Consider the following 18,352-nt stretch of genomic DNA (forward strand, 5'->3'; position numbering starts at 1 on the left):
GGGATTCGCGTGCCGCGCCTCACCTCACTACGTCACCCGCTAGCCGGGTTTGAGCAAACGAGCAGCTCTCGATTAGGAAGTCGAAGACATCGACATCGAGCCCGCCGTACTGTCACCTGACATCCAGATATCGCATACCGTCCACGAGACACACAACATGGCCGACGCACAACCCCCTCTCAGCTGGCAGCACTCCGCCGATATTAACAACCCTACCATTTCCGAGAACCTGCCCGAAGAAGTAGTCACATGCCTCCAGAATGCTCGCTTTGTATGTCGATCAGTTTCTCTAAGATACATGCAATTTTAGCAACAATACTAACATTCGCGCAGCTTCATCTGGCAACGTGCACTGCCAACATCCCCCATGTCTCCCTAATGAACTACACCTACCTGCCCTCACATCCTTTCGCCTCGGATAAGCTCCAACCCGGCCCAGTCATCGTGATGACAACGAATCCCTCGTCGAAAAAGACCATCAACCTCGTCCAGAATCCCAATGTCAGCCTGCTGGTTCACGACTGGGTCTCGTCCCGACCCCCGCACATGGCCGACCGCGAGCGCAGTCCTGTCGGCGCAAGAGCGGGCCGCAGCAGTCTTGCGAACATGTTGATGAGCATGAACTCTGCCGCCGTCTCTTCGATATCAGCTACGATCAATGGCTCCGCCACGGTTCTGGAGAGCGGGACAGAGGAAGAGAAGTGGTGTAAGCAGCAGCATTTGGCAAACAACACTTTCGAGGGCCAGGCAGATGGCTCCGAACAGATGTTTGGTACGAGCCCAACGAGCGCTAGGACAGGAGACGGTGGAAGAGGAAGCTATATTGAGGATGAAGAAGTAAAGGTTGTGGTCGTGAGAATACGAGATGGCAGGATCAGTGACTGGAAGGGTGGGGTCAAGGATTGGGTCATTGCTGAACCTGGACGGGGCGCAGCCGGAAATGATGCTTCTTCGAGAATGGCCAACGGTATTTTGGAAGGGCGCTGAATGATATGATACGTATGAATCGTTATGTCGAGCGCAAGGTCCCACGGCGCTGAGAAAGCAAACTTTGAATGGGAATCTGTTACTTCTTCTGCGAAGCCTTCCACTGACTAATATGCCGCGGACTAAATCGTCCGGAGTTCTTCACAACTTTCCCTTCAAGGCATTGACCGGCATTGGCCTAGCCCACCTTTTGCTTACAACGCGTCCTTTTGTGCGAGGAGTTTTGCTTCTCTTTTCAGGCTATCACCATCGCTCTGCTCTAGCTTTCCATTTGAAAGAGCGCGCGCAACCACTACACCATGGTGGTCTCCAACTGCCACAAAACGAACATGACCACTCGACATTCTCACGATTCTCCCTGGCATCTTCTTCGTCATAAGTAGTGTTACACGCGGGACAAGATGCTATTCCTCGGCAATCTTCGCGGCCGCCACACGTCCAGATTCCATCGATCAAGTCAGAAAGCTCTTGGTGCTTGATAATGGCAGCCCCAAGCTCTCCAACATCCGATAATAAAGAGTGAAATTCCGGCTTGTGTTTCAAGTGGAGCAGGCGCTTCACGCAGTGCCGTATTATGATCTCGCGGCCACGGCTGCTGCTCGATGGTGTTTCCAGGAAAATGATTCGAGCAGCCGCAAGGAAGTCAGGGATGTTGACCTTGTCTCTTCGCCAGCGAGGGAGGAGCCAGCCGCTGAGGTTGCGACTGATTTCAACAAGAAGGGTCTCCATCTGGTATTTTTCCGCTACTGCATAGACTTGCGCTTGAGCCTCTAAGTTGTATTGATCGGCGGTCACATCGGCACGAGTTTCGAAGCCGTACAGATGGCGCAGAAACGTAGTCATAGCGTCCGGATCATCTTCGCATAGCTCGATCACTTTCTCCTTGCTCTCCTGCCACAATCATCAGCAAGCCTGTGGTCAATCGCGAGAAGAACATTTGCATACCCGAAAAGGACCCAGGAGAAGCTTGTGAAAATATTCCGACGCGCGGCACAAGACAATGCGGTGAACATAGACTGATCTGTCACGAAGTTTGATAGTGAGATCGGAGAGAGTCGCATCGTCGAAAAAGTCCTTGTAGAGGTTGGAAGGTAGTCCAGTCTTGTCCGGTCGTGCCATTATGAATGAGATCTTGAGATTTGTTCGCGAAAGTTGAGATTGCGTATAGGAGGAGCCGTGGGTGAAGTGGAATGTGTGCTGTCAAAAGGAGGGAAGGCTTGCAAGGTGGGCCGCGCCTTCCTAAACATCACTTTACGCTTTACGTCGCTTCACGCTTGGATGGGTGAATGACAATGAGTGAATGACTTGGAACGACGTTCACAACTCAGTTGCAGGACGTGATTAACATGATCACAGTCTCTAAGATTGAGGTCTAGCTATCTCAAATCATCGCACTATTCTGCCCTACGGGATTATGTGATCTAGCCCTCGAAATCCTCACTCGGGTGAGCTTGCATTCTACAAGGAAGCCACCAGCTCCTCAATTTCTTTCGAGGACTTCGTCTTGATACCCAACAGCTCGTTGTCGTTCTTGTCGCCCCAGAGATTCCCATACTCAGAATCGAAGATGCTGACTACAATGAACCCGAACATAGCCGCTCCGATCTGTTTCCCTCCCTGCTCGAGCTGCTTGTAAGAGTCCTCCAGCAACTGCTTCGTAGAAGCGTCTTGTGCCTCGACTGTAGTATTCGGCTTGACCTTGCGGATAATCTCGATAAGCTCGTTCTGAGAGAGCGCTGCGCTCTGCACGTAGACTGCGCGGTTGTGTGTCTCTTCTGGGTGCTTCAAAACACCAACGACAGCCTTTCCGATATCTGCCAGGGTCGTGGTGCTGTGTCTGTCGTTGCCGCTGTCGTAAACACGAGTAGGACCCTTAAAGTTGGCCCAGACGCCAACCTGAATGCCCCAGTCGAGGAAAAGACCGGTGTTGATCACCGTCCAGCTGATGTGCGAGGACTTTTGGTGGAGGTAGTCTTGGGTGAGCTTCTTGCCCTTGAAGACAGGCAACTCAGCGACTTTTGAATTGCCAGATGTTTGACCCGAACTCTGAAGGGATGAAGCGTTTGACTCCAGCGGCAATGGCGGCATCGATCAAGGCCGGCTGGCTGTCATGCTGAGGAACAGCTGAAACGTAAGCGTCATTGCCCTTCAAGGCCTCGACGATAGAGTCGTGAGAGCTATAGTCCACTTTGGTGACTTTCACGGTAGATGGAAGACCAGATGTTTTGCCGCTTTGCGAAAGTACGGTTACTTCGAAGTTGGAGTCGACAAGCGCTTTGACGATGGTAGGTCCAAGGTTACCGGTGGCGCCAGAGATGGCGACCTTCTGATAAGCCATTATGAGGAAATGTTAGATTCGATGGGAGGAAATTTGATGCTTGATGCTGGTGATGCCGTACTAATGAGGTGCTTCTGCCGTATTTGCCTCAGAGAGCGGAGATTTACAGATTATATATGCGAAAGCCCATCGAAACCCTCCACGACATTCTGTGAGTATTGTTTCTAAGCCTACCTCAATGCGCAACGATTCCGTGTGATTGCGTCAAATCACGTCAACAGAATGCGTGTATGGATTGTGATCCGGTCCAAACCTGGTGTCCGGATGCGTAATGTCTTTAAGTCCGGACCTCAAGCGGCGGCATGGCGCGGAGGGCATTCCGCCGCAGCGAGAAGCCAGGCCCTTGCTCTTTGGTCAGAATAGTAAATGCTGTAGCCGAACGGCAACATTCATCATACAACTTTTCAATGGGAACATCTTTGAGTATAAGGATCGCGAATATAGACCATCTAGGAAGAGTCTAGTCAGAGGCAAAGAACTGCGGTGGACAACCACCTATAGCCAACCCAAGGCAGGAGGCGGGGTACTTAGGATTACGTTGTGCATATATTGGTCCATGATTAGTCTGGGATCTGATGAGATCCCACGTTCGAGAGAACGAAGTGTCAATCGCTTTGTATGCTTGAAATATAGTAGACAAAGATCTAATGTGTTTCCATTATGCCTTCTTCAACATGGTAGATCCTGTCCGACTCCACCTCGTCAATACAACGAGCAAGCTGCTCGCCAAGAGTGTACCGCCACAGAACGCCTGCATGCCACTCCAATTGCCATCCCCAACGATAGCACCTGCGACTGGGTTGCCAATCAAGATTCCAAGAGCGGCGCAGAATGTGTTCATTCCGAGTCGACCACCAATCGCGCTCATGTCGTCCGTGATACTGACGACAGTCGACGGCTGCAGAGAGACGAAGGCACCGGAGAAAGCACCATAGAGTAGCGACCATATGATCAGACCGGCAGCACTTGAATGAATCGGAATCCAACAGAAACCTAGCACTCCGGCTACGATGGTGCAGACCGCGAGGACATTGAGTGGCCCAGTAAAGTCGGCTATGTAGGCTGGAAGGATTCGGCCGACGATGCTGCCTGAAGAGAGGATGGGAAGCATGTAGAAAGCGAGCTTGGTCTGGAGATCGCCTCTCGATGATCCGGCGAACTCCGATACGTAAAAGAAGGGGATGTAAAGCCCAATGAAGCCGACGAAAGACGCGAGACTGAAAAGCGCGAAAGGAAGCTCTTTGAAGCCGGAGAAGTCGACGATGGTCTTGCGGGGTGGAGGCAGGACGCGGAGACGGATGCAGGCGCAAGGCACAGAGAGCGTAGCGAGAGCGATGAAGCCCATGATTCTGGTAGTCCATCCGTAGCCGACCTTGGGTTGCAGTTCGTGGAACACAATCGGATAGATGACACCGCCTAAGCTGCTTCCTGCTGCCGCAATACCAATGGCGAACGCGCGCTTAGTGCTGAAGTATTGCGGGATGATGGCAACGCTGACAATGAAGATACATCCAGCACCAATGCCGATACAAAAGCCTTGCGCTAGCAGCAACTGGTAGTATGAACTTCCCAATGATGCCATCATGAGGCCAAAGGTTACCATGAACGAGCCGAAGTAGACGATCCATTTCGCGTAGCCGCGATCAAACAAAGGTCCAGCAAAGATGGTGATGCAGCACGTCAGGAAGGCTTGAATTGATCCGATCCAAGAAACAGCGCTGTTGTCACTGTCGGGGATGAGCACGGTAGTGTAGTACACTTGAAAGGCGCCAAAGGCATTGAGAAGGCCCCTTCACAAACGTCAGCGTTGCCTTGGCAGAGGGTTATCGAGAGTGTTACCATGAATTGAAGAACATGAAGAAGCCTGAAAGCACTTGAAGCCATGCCAAGGTGCCACCGTTGGGTATCGAGGGCTGAGCCGGGACGGACTGGTAAGAGATGGCGGATTCAAGGGGCGCGCCTTCTGCCGCATTGAATGTGTCTTCTGGCTGGGCGACGGACCGAGCGTGAGCCTCTGCTTTGTCTTGAGTGGAAACACTGGCTGAATCCTGTACAGGCTTCTCCTCGAAGCTCTCCGTTGAGTGCCTACTCATGTTGATGTAGACCGTATTGTGGAGCGTCACCGGATTTGAAGTGAACCTTGTCACGAAGAGAGAGGTTCAAGGAAACGAAAGCGAAGACACCCACCTTTCTGTGAAATATCAGCAGACAGCATGGCAAGTTCTCACTTTATCAAGGCTCCCCAACAGGAACCGATACCGAAGGGGCGAGCCGAAACTGTTCAAGGCGTGCATGCCGGCTGTTTGAAAGCTCCACTTAGCCCTTGTCTACCAGGAAGAGATTGCGTACATAATTGAACATTTATGGTGCAGGCGCTCACAACGTGGCGGGAGTCGAAGGAGGTCGCGGCGTCAAGTTCGGGAGTTGGTCTCGGGAGTTGGGTCGCCGCAGCGCATCTCAGCGCGCATCTGAGCGCGCTTCGTGTAACAACCATGCATCTCTTCCAGCAACTCTCATCCGGTATTCGGTGTGAGTCTTCTCGAATGCATGTCCATTTCGAGTGCGAGCCGAGACTCTCTCTCAATCAGTAAAGAAGGAAAGGCTACACGCGACGAAAGACCTTATGAAGTGGTAAGCGCGAAGGCCGTGAAATAAGCATAAACAAGCTCAACGCTAAGAGCCTAGCGAGCCGAAAGATCGTCTTTCCAAACTTCCTTCCACAACTGCCGGTCAGCCTTGTGAATCACACCGCGGAAACTCGGCTGCTCACATATCGCTCGGGCTCCGGACATCGCCTAGAATCATTGCAAGCCTAGAAGCATCAACGTCGCCGCTAGCCACAGCGGGAGACCATGCTGCGTGAAGTAGCTTCCTTTTCGGTGCCAGATACCGAGCCCAACATTGCCCTGGACATGTCTGCAGTGCAGCAAGAACAGCCGAGCCACAATAACGATCTTTTTGACGATGTCTTTGGATCCGCACCAGCTTCGCCACAGCTGAGTGGTGCCCGGGATGAAGAGCTTGCCTTGGAAAGGGGAAACGTAGATGAGGTTTCGGACATCCCAAGACTGAGGAGCAGACACGTCACCGAAGGGTACCGAGAGGGCATCGCTGAGAGCAAAGAAAAATACATCCAGGCAGGGTTTGACGAGGGTTACAGCTTAGGTGCTGAAATCGGCTTAAAGGCGGGTTGGTGCTTGGGCGTCCTAGAGGGGATTTGCAAGGCTCTGGAACGGACACGAGCGGACGGAATCAAGAATGATCAGAAGATGTTGGACCATGGCGCAGAACCTGCCGAGCTTCTTAAGCAGGCGCAAGAGGCATTGCAGATGCAGAAGTTATTCGATCCCGCCTACTTCGGGTCGGATGGCATTTGGCTGTATGATGTGCCAGGCGTAGAGGACGAGACCACATTCAGAGACGTTGCTTTGGCGCACCCCGCTCTGTCCCCTTGGATAGACACTGCGATGACAACTGCAGATCGATTCGGCCTTGTCATTGCGTGAAGATGACGGCCCGACGGTACGCATTTTGCAACAGTCCAGCTCGCTCCTGGCCACAGAGCTTGCTGTGATATCACGAGATGCCTGGGCCTGGGCATAGAGTTTCTCGCGCCGATCCAAGTGAATGACAAGACCAAAGTCAAGGTTCTGCGTGAGTCCGCGCACGACGCCATTGCGTGCGCATGTGGTGGCGCGCTTGCTTTGTAAAGTCAAGCTCACGACAAACACAAACAACGCAAGAACGGTTGCCTACCCATCCCGCCATACGATTCTGCTTGCACAGGAGAACTCATCTTCAAAATATCGCAACCATGTCGGGCTCCCAGCGACAGTCGTTTCTTGACTCACGACGTGCTGCAGTCCGGCGGGCGAATCGCATCTGGGCAGCGGACCACCGCAGGAGCATCAGCACAGGGAGCAAGAGTATGAGCATCAGCAGCGGATCAAGTCCCGAAGTCTCTCAACGGAATCGAGGACCATCAGGCCGAACGGAGGCGGATGCTGGAGTGGGTGCGGACGATGGAACGCATGCTCAGAATGGGGTGCATACCAACGGATTGCGCGCGAATGATGGATTGGAGGCACAAAACGGAATTTACACACAAGACGGACTGCATGTGAATGGCGTGCGTGGGAATGGCGTGCATGCGAATGGTGTGTACGCGAACGGTGTGTACGTGAACGGAGGGTATGCGAACGGAGGGTATGCGAACAGTGTGTACGCGAATGGAGGGTATGCGCACGACGAGGAGTACACGAACAATGAGGAACACGCGCACCACGGAGAGTATGCGAATGGAGACTACACGAACGGCGTGCATGCGAACGGTGTGTACGCGAACGGAATGCATGCGAATGGAGGCTATGCGAACGGAGGCTATGCGAACGGAGGGTATGCGAACGGTGTGCATGCGAACGACGGAGAATACGCCCACGGTGGAGTGTACGCGAACGACGATGAACATTGGTACGATCGAGAGTATGCGCGCAATGGGACACATGCGAACGGAGAGTACACCCACAGAGTGTATGCGAACGATGGAGAGCATGCGTGGAACGGAGAGTATACATACAACCGAGAACATGCGCGCGACCGCGTGTACGACCACGATGGTCATGTCATGGGCGCACACGACGGCTCCGGAGTGGATGCGGACGATGAAATGGATGGCAGCGCATCATACGAGGCTTCCGATTACGAGAATGAGGAAGGCTACACTCAACCTGCTCCTTACCAATATATGAATCGTAGCCCAGAACACAGACACCAGTGGGAGGGAGGCCTTGGTGCCCACCGCAGCCTCTCTCACAGCTACCAGGATACCGACCATTTCAACGACGGGCTTTCTGTCGATGCTTCACATGATACTGGATTCATTCCCTCTATCGAGCAATCTGCTTCTGCATTTGATGGCGAGGGTGAATACAGCGAGTCCGATGAAGACGAAGACTCTGACAGGAATGGCGAACTTCATGAAAATCGCGAGTCTGATGACAACCGCGAGGCCGACGATGATGGCGGGTCGGATAGTAATGGCGAGCTCGACGATGATGGTGAGCCCGATGAGGACGGCGAATCTGACGAGGATGGCGAGTCCGACGAGGATGGCGAGTCCGACAATAGCGAGGTCAACGTTTTCTCTCAGCTATCTTCGCGCTTCGAGCGCGTCGCCAACCGGAATGCTTCTAACCAAGCCATGTCCTCCTCCGACGACTCCGAATCAGACTATGAAGAGATCACCATGAATAACCCGCCACGCCGACGCCTTGCCCCCGTAAGTTATGTTTCTGAAGAAGCAGCGCGCGAACGGCTTCGAAACGCAGCGGCAACGTACGAGGATGAGGATAGTGATGCGACTGATTCCGAAGACAGCCCTGGCTCGAGCAATGCGGCTGCGCTTGAAGATGACTCTGGCTCGAGTAGCGGCTCCGAGCTTTCTTCCTTGGGACCTACTCCTGAGCCGCCGAATCCGGAGTTGATGCGTCTTGAGCAGGCGAGGAAGTCGCGTGAGCGGCCTCTCTGCACATGCGAGGGATGGTGCTCTTGCATCAAGTACAAGGCTTTCTACGGACATCAACAAACGTTCGAGGGATCCAATGCGACTGGCAGTTGCATCGAGAATGGTGGGACCAAGGATGAAGGACACGGAGATGTTGAAGCCGAGGAAAACGAGACCGAGGAAGATGATGGCGAGGAGAATGGAGTCGGAGGAAATTTAGTCGAGAAAGACGGATCCGGGATGGATGCAGCTGAGAACGATTCTGGCGAGGACGAAGCCCTAAGCTCTGACGAAGCAGCGTACGAACCTTTTATGATTCGTGATCCTGCGGGGTTGAATCTTCCAAGCCAGACGCATCTGAGCGAGCGTGTGCTTGCAGGCGAAGAGTTTCCGACCAGCGCAATCAGGGCCACGCTTCCGCCCAGCGAACGCGACGATCATACGACAGCTGAGCTCGATGACTTCGGAGAACAGGTGTTTTCTTGGGACCAGCGCGCAAGGCCGAGGAGACCACCAGTCGGCTGGGTAGGAAGGGAATGGATCGGTACTAGTAACCGCAGAGAACCCACGCTGGGATCTGAGTATCGCCATGAAGAAGCTGGTGCTCGGACCGAAGATGCCAATTCGCTGATGGATTTCCATGGCAACATCCGCGCACACACACCTGAGCCTTTGGGCCTTCAATCAGGCGCATTGGCCGAACAGATTTCGAATCTTGAGCGCGATCTTGAGGAAGGCGATCAGATTGGATAGGCGGTGAAGGCGATTCTGGAAGGTATCGCATGGGGCGCTTTGTTTACGGTCAGAATAAGATCCCATCTTCCGGAAGAGAGGCTGGTGTATCTCATTGTGGAGTCGCGTTGCACAAGAGATGTTCAATGGGTTTTCGAGGCGTCTGAATGCACGGCGGTCGGCATGAGTTTATGATTAAAGTAGCTTGTGGTTTGATGAAAGAAGGTTCTCCGTCATATCACTCCGTCACTTGGTTATGTGAAGAACGCGGAGCGTGATGTTTCCCTCTTTCGAATAAGGTATCGCTTCACCTACCAATGAAATAATTACTCCTTGTCGATGTCCGTAGCTCGACAGAGTTGCTTGTCTTGCATGGTTCAGCTTTGGTGGACTCGCCTACAACGGCTGACGAGAGGTCAAGCGAGAGCACGTGTTGCCTAAAGTCCGATGGCTGGATGTGTTACCAATGGGGTCGCTGATCCTTCGCCGATCCGGGCAAGATCTTGGTCAGCCGTCTTCGGCGGAGCCCCGACTTCCCCACAGCGGCTCGGGCAACTATTGACCGCGCCCTCTCTCTCTGTGCTTCACAATTGCGAAATATCCATCAATATTCTCACTGAAACTTGCTTCGAGAACGCATCATGAGGCTCGTTTGTGACGGGGGAACTCGTGGCTTTTCGAAGCACAAATTCGGACAAGCTCGGCAGGTTTGTGATCCCAAAGACTTCTAAAGTACATATATCGATGGATTAGCCGCGGCTCATGCACACGGCCAAGCTACGGCCGGCTCATTATTCTTACTTTATTGTTCCAGGTGGTCTAAATGTCTTCTTCGATCATGAATATTACAGTCCTTCTTTTCCTATATCCTCCTTATTAATCTGGAGAAAGCCACATCGGAGTTCTCGATCTTTAACGGAGATTGAGTCTGCACAGATGGGATGGCTTCCTCGCTTAACGCAGAAAAAGGCTGCGTGACGGCTAAACCATCATGCAGCCCCTCAACCGCAGAGGATGGCGACGAGAAGCCCGCGACAACTCTTACGGTACCAGCAGCCCAAGGAAGTGTCGATGGGGGCACCAGGGCCTGGCTGCAGGTTGCTGGCTCCTTCATCGTCTTTGGAAACCTTTGGGGCATGACCTTCGCGTTTGGAACCTTTCAAAGTTACTACGAATTAACCTACCTCCCTTCTTCGGACGCGTCTACTATCTCCTGGATCGGCACCATATGCACCTTTTTGCTCATCCTGGGAGGCATCGCATCAGGCCCGCTATTTGACTGGGGATACTTCCGTTCAATGCTGATAATTGGAGCTTTGGTGGAGACCCTCAGCGTGTTTCTTCTGAGCTTGTGCTCTGAATACTATCAGATACTGTTAACGCAAGGCATTCTGTCTGGTCTGGGCAATGGCTTGTTGTACATTCCTGGACTTGCCTTGGTCGGCAGAGCGTTCAAGAAGCATCGAGCGATAGCCATGGGCATCACCACTTGTGGTGCCCCGGTAGGAGGCATCATCTATACGCTGATGTTCGAGCGACTAATCAACATCATGAGCTTCGGCTGGACGGTGCGCATTATGGGCTTTGTCATGCTCGCTTCGTACAGCATTGCATTTCCACTGATCTTGTGGAGGGCCGGCAATGTAGGAGACATCTCATCCGGCCAAGCACGGAAACTTTTCGACAAGACTGCGTTCAAGGATCTGCCATTCTGGTGCTATACGACCAGCAACTTCCTCATTTTCTGCGGCTACATGGTCCCCTTCTACTACATGGCGAGCTACGGCCAGTTAGAATTGGGCATGAATAGAAGCGACGCAAACTATGTCATCATCTACGCGCAAGCCGCCTCGATCATAGGACGCCTGGTAGCGTCCTTCGCCGCTTCTAGAGTCGGGGTGATGATTCCATGGACCATTTGCGCCGTCAGCAGCGGCATCTTCTGCATCGCATGGATTGGCGTCAAGACTCCCGGCGCCTTCATCGCGTACGCAGTTCTCTATGGATGCTTCAGCGGCGCTCTCATTCCGCTACCGCCGAGTGTCTTCCCAACTGTCTGCCCGGATGTCAAAGTACTAGGGGCAAGACTAGGCATGGCGCAAGGAATCGGCTCGTTCGCCTCTCTCATCGGAAGCCCCATCGCCGGCGCACTCATTAGCATCAACTCGCACGGTGGATCACGCAACTACCTTGGCCTACAACTATTCGGCGGGCTGATCATGGCTGCCGGAGGCGGCAACTTAGTCATACTGTGGGTCTTGCTCATCAGGCAGCGAGAGCTGACATCGAAGCTTATATAATTCGGCATGGTCGTCCATTGACACTCGCTATCCCCTCGACGCTACCAAAGAAACCCTTCAGGCACTCATGGAAACATGGAACTTTTGCCGCTGCAACCCTGCTCCCGAACCACGCGACCAAACCCTCAAGACCCTTCCAACCCTCAAACGCCCCCAAAATACGCCTCCGACCTGCGTCAGCGTCAAAGAGAAGAGGAGGGAAAAAAGAAAAAAAGGTCTTACCCATATTATGAGTTCCAGGTTATGGTCGAAAGGCTTGAGACGCACTCCGTCTTGGTGACAAACTGGGTCATGAAAGTCGTCTCGATGACGAGAACTTCCACCACCGATGGAGTACCTCCGTTCTTGCTCGGGGAGGGCATGCTGACCTCCTCTCTGTTCAAGGTCACGGAGGTCTGAAGTAAGGACGCAGTCGGGTCTGCAGTCGTCGACTCGGGCGATGTATTTGGCAGATATTGCTCCGTCGACAGATACGCCGGTGGAGTCGAAGATGTCGGCTGATCTGATGACGGTGAAGGGGATGAAATCGGTGTGCTGCTCTCGGTCGACGACGGAGCTGACTCAGCATGGCTGTTGTCATGACTCCTCGACGCCGGAATACTCTGGGCACTAGCAGACGACTTAGCAGAACCGCTTGATCCCTCGTAAGGCTCACTGTCTTGGCTTTTGGCAGGCTCATGTCCACCAACGATGATGCGCAGTATGCGCGGGTTGTCTCCCGCAATCAGGCCCGAAACCTTCGACGCGGGATCTGGCTTCACGTCATCGTACGGGAAAGCGTAACCCTGGTGATCAGTCTGGACTTGATGCAAGCGTTTTGAGTACTTGTTACTTGGGCCTCCATCAGGGTAGTATGTGTCGAAGCTTTGGTTGGGCTGGAGGTTGCCGCCGGGGAGGAGAAGGGTTGCTCGATGAAAGGCGGCGCAGAATCTGGCGCCGATCAAGTTGTAGCAGGTGTCCGAAGTTTGCGCAAATGGACCGCTGTTGCAGCCCCAGATGTCTGTAGTCTTCGGCTTGGGGAAAGGCGCGCTGGGGCGGTCGCAGATCATTTCGTCGGCGGCGAAGGTACAGGACACGAGCGGCGAGCCGTCTTGTAGGTCGAATTGGATGCCCGTGTCTGCGAGCTCATGCCAAACGCGATCGATGTACTCGTCGTAGTAGTCGGAGAAGCGATCTGCCTTGTGTTGTGGGCTTAGCACACGGAACGGCTTGCCGTCTTCGTTGTTAATGCAAAGCTTGCTCCAGGGGTAGTTGTCCTTGCTCTCTTCCTCTTTGAGCCCTTGGCATAGCTCGCTGATTCCGTCGAATGGCAAGCCGCTCACGTTCATGGTGGCATCCTCAAACACCATTTCCAGCCCCAAAGGGAGCCCTGTAAAGTCGACATACGTCGGGTTGGCCCACATGCAAGCCTCCGGCATGTTAGCCTCCACGAAGCCGAAGCTGGTGTTGAAGTTGGGATCCGAGTTGGCGGCGAAAGAAGGCATCTGAAGGAAACTGCCATAATCGGTCGGGAGAACGCCAATGTCCAACTCGCCGTCAGAGATATACACTCGGCCTTGCAGCATATGCACCGGCATGACGATCGTCGTGGTCGTGCCCAGCGCGCCGAGCTTGATGCCACAGTTCGCGCTCTCAGGGATAATGGTCGCCACTCCCATTTCGCCCGACACTGGCCTATAGATTGTGCCTTCGGCGGTTATGAGCAAGGCTTGATCAGAGCCAGCACTGTTCGTCACGATGTAGGCGCGGACACTGTCGCTGTCAAGGTTGTTGACGAGCTCGATGGAGAAGGATTCAGGTGGCGACTGGCGCTCCTGTATCGTTGATTTGCCTTCTTCGCTTGTCGCATGTATTTTGGCATGGGTGTGATGATGTTTGACCCCATGCGCGGCTAAGGCGTCTCCTGCAGTGGTAATGGCAAGGAGTGCTGCGACCAGAGTCTGGCCTGAGAAGAGACGCATCGGTGGTGTTGCACGAGGATTGAGTCTGCGAAGTGAGGCCTGGGTTCAGGGAGGTCGTGCGCGGAGAGAGAAAGGGCTCAGCTCGAGTTGGGAGAGATGCAAGGACAGTGGGCAAGTTTTGCGGTCGTTTGTGGTTGTGTGTTTGCGGGAACAAGAAAAGTGGGGCGCTCGAAATGGTGGTTGTTATGGGCAGCGCTTCGACGCGGTCAGCGCGAGTTGTACATATCCTGACAAGGCGACTTCACTGCAGATTTGTGGAGGATAAAGAACATGCGGTCAATGATTATGGTGCTGAATTATATGCTGGAACATCCTGTCAACCCGTGTGCAACATTCCCATGCTGCGCTCGCTTCATGTGCGCCCACGTGCCATATGTAAAGCTGTTGCCAGCAGTGCGAAAGGTCTTTCAGCTGTTGCAAGCCGCGCGAGATTCGCCTTATAGTCATACTAGCGTGTGACAGGTAATCTTAAATTATTACGTCGGACGAACGCTGTCCCTATCCCACGTTATGTTACACCTGTGTGCCATCCGCAACGTCGCCTGCTCGCATGCACTTATCCGCACGCGTACCACCTTCCGGCACATTTGATTCGACGTAAGATTTGATAAAGGCCCAGCCTCATCTGCGGCTGGGAATCGCATCAACTGCGAAGACTCCACATTGCCAGAGGTCAAAAAGCGCATAAAATACATGAAGATCCATTCTTTTCCACTTGATTCAAGCCTATCACATTATGAACATGGTATATTCAGTGCAATTGGCAGACTTCAGCAGAGGTCCAATTCCACCGGCAGTACTCGGGCATTCCGATGTTGCAGGATACAGTTGAGGGTCGTGCTGGCGGATTATACTAGGGAGGCTGACTACTTGAAATGGAGATAAATATGTCTCGTCAGCAACCTTTGGGGCGAACCTCTTGCTATCCCTTAGGTAGCTTTTGCGGTGCAAAATTATCGCTCCAAACAGTATGTCGCGTGTGCGGTCCTATTATGCATTTTACGTTCATCTGGAAAACGTTAGGTCGTTGCACGCCGGGCAGCTGAGTTGCTGTCTTTGACTCCTGACTCTTCAGCAACCGACAACGAATCTGACAAATCGAGTATTAAATCATCCACCTCTAGCACCGTGCTTGCTATTGACGATACAGTGGCCCAGCTTCAACGTGCCGCCCACGACGTACAGGGCGCTCTTTCGGGGTCTTTCCACGCACATTGATGCCAAACCCTCGCATTATGTCAATCATTTTCATTATGAAAGATAGAGCGAGAACAAGCCGAGCAGAGGGTCTTCGCTGCGAAAGAGTTGGGAGAGTGAGGTCTCTGAAGTTGTGGTAGACGAGATAGGCAGTCGGATGCTCACCCCGCACGGCTGCTCCACCATGCAGCCGCGAGATCGGCAGAGTGCTGGAAAGTCATTACCACGCTACCTTCCCTATCAGGCTTTATCTTTGCCTATCTCATCGCCGGCGCTCATATCGTTGGCCTTGTATCTCTCCTGGCCGAAGACCCCTCTCTTCACCGCGTGCTTGGCCGATGTTGCCGGCTCCCGTTACCACGCCGTCATGCGGACGCCGTGGCGGCTATTGTGGCCCTCGGCCATAGCTTATCTGGAGTCTTGGAGTCTCTTGTCATTTCTTGAGTGGGAGCTTGTGCCGGCTCACTATCGTTTCGTTGTTCTCTCCAGAGCACTCTCTACGGCTTTCCTGTGAGCGTTTTACGTCCACACCTCACCGTCAACATGGCCTCTACGGATCCGGAAAAGTACTCTCTCGATCACGAGACCGAGAAGAATATCTCAGAGCCTTTGGCAGACGCGATTCGACAAGGAAGCGTGGACAAGAAGATTCTGCAACACTCTCACGATGCAGACGAGGCTATGAAAGCTTTCCAAGGAGCCGAAGGTCAAGTTATCGAGATTGATGCAGCAACGAACAAGCGGCTCTTGAGACGAATCGACTGGAACCTTATGCCGGTAATTGTTGAGCGTGACTTGGAGCTAGTACTGCCGCTAAAACCAATTTACAGATCATGTGCATCGTTTACGGTCTAAACTATCTGGACAAGACCACAATCTCATACGCTTCCGTGATGGGCATCCAAGAAGATATTGGACTCGTTGGGGACAACTACCAATGGCTTGGAAGCATGTTCTACTTCGGCTATCTCGCGTGGGAGTATCCTACAAGCCGTTTGCTGCAGCGCCTTCCGCTCGCGAAGTACAGCTCCTTCTGCGTGATCATGTGGGGCGTGACACTCGCCTGCTTTGCCGGAGTCACCAACTTCGCTGGCGCGGTAGCCGTGAGGTTCTTCCTCGGTGTCCTCGAAGCAGCAGTGACGCCTGGCTTTGCCTTGCTTACTTCACAATGGTACACCAAGGCCGAGCAGGGCACGAGGACGGGTATCTGGTTTTCCTTCAACGGCTTCGCGCAGATCTTCGGTGGCTTGGTTGCTTATGGAATCGCAAGAGGTACCTCAATTCACCCGGCGGCCATTGCTGGCTGGAAGATCGTGTTCCTCCTCACTGGTCTCTTGACCGCAGTTATCGGCGTCATCTTCTTGTTCACTGTTCCGGATAACCAGCTCAATGCTCGATGGCTGAGCAAGGAAGACCGGATCTTGGCTATCGAGCGCATCCGTGTGAACCAGCAAGGTGTTGGCAACAAGCACTTCAAATGGTACCAGCTTCGGGAAGCGCTGGTTGACCCTCTGACCTGGGCTTTCGTCTTCTACGCCCTTGTGGCCGATATCCCCAATGGTAAGCATCTCTGCCAGGAATCCAAAAAGCCACTTCCTGACTAACATCGTTCAGGCGGTATCACCAACTTCTTCAACCAGCTCATCAAATCCTTCGGCTACACTTCCCAGGAATCCCTTCTCTACGCCACGCCGGGCGGCGCCGTCGAAGTCGTCGCTCTCATCGTCTGTGGCTTCGTTGGAGACCACTACAAGAACCGCATTCTAGTCAGCACCTCCGGCTTGCTCATCGCCATTCTCGGAATGTGCCTTATCGTCGGCCTGCCGCTATCCAACGACAGCGGTCGTCTCGCAGGCTACTACCTCACCCAAGCCTCGCCGACGCCCTTCGTCGCCTTCCTCTCTCTGATCAGCACGAACGTGGCCGGATACACCAAGAAGACGACCGTCGCCGCGCTCTACCTCAGTAAGTCCTTTTATGTACCTCCTGTCTTTCAACAAACAGCTAACAGCCTCCCCAGTCGGCTACTGCGTCGGCAACATCATCGGCCCGCAGACCTTCAGGCCCAAAGACGGGCCTCGCTACGTGCCTGCGGAGATCACGATCATCGTGTGCTGGGGCGTGTGCTTGATCGACATGATGTTCATCTACTGGTACTGCCGGCGGCAGAACGCGAAGAAGGCGGCGGTCCGTGCGGAGCCATCGTACGTGAAGCTGGAGAACCAGGAGTGGTTGGATTTGACGGATAGGGAGAACCCGGAGTTCGTGTATTCGCTGTGAGGGGCGGTGATGGAAGGGAGGAAAAGGGTGTGGTGTATACATGAACTGAGATCGACGAATGCCTTTTGCATCTTACCGTAATGATATTGTTGTTCAAGACAAATGGAATGATATACGGCGACTAACCTCCTGACGTGGTAAGAAATTATAGATATCATAGCGTTTCCCTGTGACCTGTTTAACAACACAGCGAAAGAGTAAAGATACTCAAGAGACCCATGAACGCCGAATAACCAGCCTGCTCTAAAGCACAAAAGAAATGGCAGCAAGAAAGGCAACTAGCTCGCACGTCGCCGCTGGCCCGCGTGACGCGGCTCTTGTTGTACCCCAAGCATTACATCCCGACCTTCCTCTCTTCGCACAAATCCTCCTCTCTAGAACAAAAAGTCCAAACAGCAACAGCACGCCAGCGCACCCATGATACCCGCGCAGATACCCGTGCCCGACGACCCGCCGCGTCCCCGATCATCCTGATAGTATCCCTGGGGAGGGTAGCCCTGCTGCTGCGGGTACGGCTGCTGCTGGTACTGCATGGGCGGCTGCTGGTAGGGGCCCGGCGCGCCGTAGTAGTCCTGGCCGGCGCCGCCGGGGGGAGGACCGTAGGGGCCGGGGCCGCCCATCGGCGGCGGCGGGCTACCGTATCCGCCCTGGGGAGGTGGTGAGCCGTAGCCTTGCGGCGGCATGGGACCGGCGTCGTAGTGTGCTTGCGGCGGGTAGCTGGGCGGGGGCCCGTCGGGTGCTTTGAACGCCATTTTCTGGGCTGGGGTGTTGTGGTAGGTGGACGCTGCTGCGGTGCTGCCGAGGCGAGGTGGTGCCGCTTGCGGGGTCGGGGTTTGAGATCGGGGTGTAGTGGTGTTGCGCCGGGAGAGTTGGGTTGGCGACTCTTGAGTGGATGATGTTGGTGATGGTTGTTTCGCGAAGGCAGGAGCAGGTCGCGATGGATAGAGAGAGGTCCGGGCAAGGTTTCGTGAGCACGGGCGACAGATAGACCTTGGGCAGGCGACAGAGTTATAGCACCGACGGTGCTCGTAGGGCTGGGCAAGCTCGGCAGTGC

General features: G+C 53.8%; 10 protein-coding genes across 10 annotated transcripts; 5 read left to right on the plus strand and 5 right to left on the minus strand.

Moving 5' to 3' along the window:
* The first annotated feature begins 92 nt into the window (after positions 1-92).
* On the plus strand, positions 93-1,082 carry WHR41_04892 (uncharacterized protein). Its single transcript, XM_069373498.1, has 2 exons — positions 93-271; positions 334-1,082. The coding sequence occupies exons 1-2, from the start codon at positions 158-160 to the stop codon at positions 985-987; spliced, it is 768 nt and encodes a 255-aa protein (XP_069229058.1). The 5' UTR covers positions 93-157; the 3' UTR covers positions 988-1,082.
* A 99-nt stretch (positions 1,083-1,181) lies between these two features.
* Positions 1,182-2,106, minus strand: WHR41_04893 (uncharacterized protein; the record flags this gene model as incomplete). Its single annotated transcript, XM_069373499.1, has 3 exons — positions 1,182-1,279; positions 1,338-1,878; positions 1,933-2,106. The coding sequence occupies 3 exons, from the start codon at positions 2,104-2,106 to the stop codon at positions 1,182-1,184; spliced, it is 813 nt and encodes a 270-aa protein (XP_069229057.1).
* A 339-nt stretch (positions 2,107-2,445) lies between these two features.
* Positions 2,446-3,325, minus strand: WHR41_04894 (uncharacterized protein; the record flags this gene model as incomplete). The annotated part of the gene is made up of 2 exons (XM_069373500.1): positions 2,446-2,979; positions 3,056-3,325. 2 exons carry the CDS (start codon positions 3,323-3,325, stop codon positions 2,446-2,448), a joined length of 804 nt encoding a protein of 267 aa, XP_069229052.1.
* A 658-nt stretch (positions 3,326-3,983) lies between these two features.
* WHR41_04895 (uncharacterized protein) lies at positions 3,984-5,905 on the minus strand (the record flags this gene model as incomplete). Its single annotated transcript, XM_069373501.1, has 2 exons — positions 5,165-5,905; positions 3,984-5,115 (listed from the first exon to the last, which is right to left on the minus strand). The coding sequence occupies exons 1-2, from the start codon at positions 5,416-5,418 to the stop codon at positions 3,984-3,986; spliced, it is 1,386 nt and encodes a 461-aa protein (XP_069229051.1). The 5' UTR covers positions 5,419-5,905.
* Positions 5,906-6,237: 332 nt separating this feature from the next.
* WHR41_04896 (uncharacterized protein) lies at positions 6,238-6,831 on the plus strand (the record flags this gene model as incomplete). The annotated part of the gene is made up of 1 exon (XM_069373502.1): positions 6,238-6,831. One exon carries the CDS (start codon positions 6,238-6,240, stop codon positions 6,829-6,831), a length of 594 nt encoding a protein of 197 aa, XP_069229054.1.
* A 308-nt stretch (positions 6,832-7,139) lies between these two features.
* Positions 7,140-9,581, plus strand: WHR41_04897 (uncharacterized protein; the record flags this gene model as incomplete). Its single annotated transcript, XM_069373503.1, has 1 exon — positions 7,140-9,581. One exon carries the CDS (start codon positions 7,140-7,142, stop codon positions 9,579-9,581), a length of 2,442 nt encoding a protein of 813 aa, XP_069229053.1.
* A 920-nt stretch (positions 9,582-10,501) lies between these two features.
* WHR41_04898 (uncharacterized protein) lies at positions 10,502-11,860 on the plus strand (the record flags this gene model as incomplete). Its single annotated transcript, XM_069373504.1, has 1 exon — positions 10,502-11,860. One exon carries the CDS (start codon positions 10,502-10,504, stop codon positions 11,858-11,860), a length of 1,359 nt encoding a protein of 452 aa, XP_069229060.1.
* Positions 11,861-12,087: 227 nt separating this feature from the next.
* Positions 12,088-13,821, minus strand: WHR41_04899 (uncharacterized protein; the record flags this gene model as incomplete). The annotated part of the gene is made up of 1 exon (XM_069373505.1): positions 12,088-13,821. One exon carries the CDS (start codon positions 13,819-13,821, stop codon positions 12,088-12,090), a length of 1,734 nt encoding a protein of 577 aa, XP_069229059.1.
* A 1,504-nt stretch (positions 13,822-15,325) lies between these two features.
* On the plus strand, positions 15,326-17,423 carry WHR41_04900 (uncharacterized protein). The gene is made up of 4 exons (XM_069373506.1): positions 15,326-15,795; positions 15,849-16,578; positions 16,633-16,983; positions 17,039-17,423. Exons 1-4 carry the CDS (start codon positions 15,562-15,564, stop codon positions 17,296-17,298), a joined length of 1,575 nt encoding a protein of 524 aa, XP_069229104.1. The 5' UTR covers positions 15,326-15,561; the 3' UTR covers positions 17,299-17,423.
* Positions 17,424-17,672: 249 nt separating this feature from the next.
* On the minus strand, positions 17,673-18,050 carry WHR41_04901 (uncharacterized protein; the record flags this gene model as incomplete). Its single annotated transcript, XM_069373507.1, has 1 exon — positions 17,673-18,050. The coding sequence occupies one exon, from the start codon at positions 18,048-18,050 to the stop codon at positions 17,673-17,675; it is 378 nt and encodes a 125-aa protein (XP_069229103.1).
* Between the last annotated feature and the right edge of the window lie 302 nt (positions 18,051-18,352).

The sequence above is a fragment of the Cladosporium halotolerans genome (assembly GCF_011745625.1).
Source record: "Cladosporium halotolerans strain TM138-S3 chromosome Unknown Sca16, whole genome shotgun sequence".
Lineage (NCBI taxonomy): Eukaryota > Fungi > Ascomycota > Dothideomycetes > Cladosporiales > Cladosporiaceae > Cladosporium > Cladosporium halotolerans.

Coding starts and splice junctions, on each gene's coding strand:
- WHR41_04892 (XM_069373498.1), top strand. CDS start 158: ATGGCCGACGCACAACCCCCTCTCAGCTGGCAGCACTCCGCCGATATT. Junction 272..333: donor GCCTCCAGAATGCTCGCTTT/GTATGTCGATCA, acceptor ACATTCGCGCAG/CTTCATCTGGCAACGTGCAC.
- WHR41_04900 (XM_069373506.1), top strand. CDS start 15,562: ATGGCCTCTACGGATCCGGAAAAGTACTCTCTCGATCACGAGACCGAG. Junction 15,796..15,848: donor TCGACTGGAACCTTATGCCG/GTAATTGTTGAG, acceptor ACCAATTTACAG/ATCATGTGCATCGTTTACGG. Junction 16,579..16,632: donor TGTGGCCGATATCCCCAATG/GTAAGCATCTCT, acceptor AACATCGTTCAG/GCGGTATCACCAACTTCTTC.